The sequence below is a fragment of the Mytilus trossulus genome, chromosome 3 (genome assembly GCF_036588685.1).
Source record: "Mytilus trossulus isolate FHL-02 chromosome 3, PNRI_Mtr1.1.1.hap1, whole genome shotgun sequence".
NCBI classification, from domain to species: domain Eukaryota; kingdom Metazoa; phylum Mollusca; class Bivalvia; order Mytilida; family Mytilidae; genus Mytilus; species Mytilus trossulus.
Genome location: NC_086375.1, coordinates 11,917,645 through 11,919,657, shown reverse-complemented (window position 1 = coordinate 11,919,657; position 2,013 = coordinate 11,917,645). Strand labels below are relative to the sequence as shown.

General features: G+C 34.0%; 1 protein-coding gene across 1 annotated transcript; it reads left to right on the top strand.

Moving 5' to 3' along the window:
• Positions 1 to 200: 200 nt before the first annotated feature.
• LOC134710380 (orexin/Hypocretin receptor type 1-like) lies at positions 201 to 1,343 on the top strand. The gene has a single exon (XM_063570736.1). The coding sequence runs from the start codon at positions 201 to 203 to the stop codon at positions 1,341 to 1,343; it is 1,143 nt and encodes a 380-aa protein (XP_063426806.1).
• The last annotated feature ends 670 nt before the right edge of the window (positions 1,344 to 2,013 follow it).

Genomic DNA, 2,013 nt, shown 5'->3' with positions numbered 1-2,013 from the left:
AATCTATTTTTTTCGTGCCTTATTATTTCCGTGTTAATCTCAAACTTTCAGTTTATAACAATGTAAAGAACACTTGAGTTTGAAGTAGTAAATTAATTATTGGTTCCGGGAAGGATTGACACGTTACAGTTAGTTCGATGAGTCTATTGCAAACTATACATTGCATATCCAACTCATCGTATACAACAAAGTACAGAAACATGAATACTAGCACAAATGTTGAAGATGCCTTAGAAGATATCAAACGACGAGCTTTTCTATTGTATTGGAATGAACTAACATCAGAGTATCTTTTACCAAATACCATAGTTTTGGCTATTTATCTTTTAATCGGATTAGCCGGAAACATAGCTGTCATACTTGTATACCAATTCGGTTTGGATAAAAAGACAGATGGAAGGTATTTTATAGTACCACTGGCATGGATCGATACGACCGCTTTAATAGTAACAGCAGCGTTTAACCTTACTAGAAACATGAAGCCAGTCATATTCCCTGGACATGGAGCCTGCAAACTGCTTATATATTTGAGTTACGTTACAACTTGCACTTCACTTTTTCTTCTGAATGCCATTGCAGTGCAGCGATATTTGAAAATATGCAAACCATTTGGTTCACAAATGAATATGCTATGGAAACGTTTTTCTGTTCTTATTTGTACCATTGCGTCAGTTCTGTTGTACATACCTGTGTTGTTTTACTATGGAGTTGTAGAAACCATTAATCATTCTCTTGGTAACACCAGTGGACATCAATGCAACAAACTCCCTGGTACCCCAGGCCAGCTGAGAGGACTGAAAATATTCCAAGGATTTGGATTTTTTGTCACAATTAGCAATGTTGTTACAATAACTGTACTATACATTTGTATAACAATATCAATAGTAAAGCAACTAAAGAGGATGAAATTTGTAAAAGTGAGGAGAGATAACGTTATAGTTACTACATCAGACGCAACAGGACAAACATATGCTCCAAAAATCCAAGTAAATCTACAGTCAGCGACAAGTGATACGGAAATTTCAATAGAAACCTCTACTCGAATGAATGAAACTAAAGAACATACAACTAAATCTGCTACAAAGAAATCGACTTTTAGAATATCTTTTATGTTTATGACCATTTCCATCGTTGCATTTCTTGCATACTTGCCATCATGGACATTTATAGTGATTGAAACGAATAACCCTGCATTTTGGAAAAGTCTTCCTCCTACTGCATTTTATATTTGTCTAACCTTGCGTCGGATGTACATGATTAATCATTTTTGTAATCCATTTATATATGGTGCATTTGATTATTCTTTCCGTGAAAAGATAAAGAAGATGTTTTGCAAAAAGTGATCAAGAAAAATGACAAGATCCCGTTTGTTATGAACACAAAAATTTCAAAGATAATAAACTTATATTGTGTAACATCGACTTTTCTTTTGTAATCGATCAGTTTACTATTTATGTACAAGTGGAGAACACAAACTAGTGCGATAAATTCATATCCTGTTTCCTTAATTAAAAATTGTTTTAAGTTGAAATTACAATTTAAGTTACATGCAATTAAGCTATTATCTATGTGATGTAGATTTGTAAAAAATAAGACCTAAGAAAACGCGTTGTAAGTAACAAAATGTTTTTTTCTGGGTTGGTACTGATACATAGTCACGTATGGAATCATAATGGTGCCATTTAGTGTTTAATATTAATATAAACTAGAGGCTCTAAGGAGCCTGTGTCGCTCACCTCGGTATATGTGATTATTAAAGAAAAGAAGCAGACGGATCCATGACAAAATTGTGTTTTGGTGATGGTGATGTGTTTGTCCACTTGTATTTTTGTCCATCTGATAAGTAAAGCTTTTTTCAACTGATTTTATAGTTTTGTTGTACCTTATGTTGTACTGTTATACCACTGTCACAGGTTAGGGGAAGGATTGGGTCCAGGCTAACATGTTTAATCCTGCCACATTATTTATGTATGTGCCTGTCCTAATTCAGGAGCCTGTAAATTCAGTGGTTGT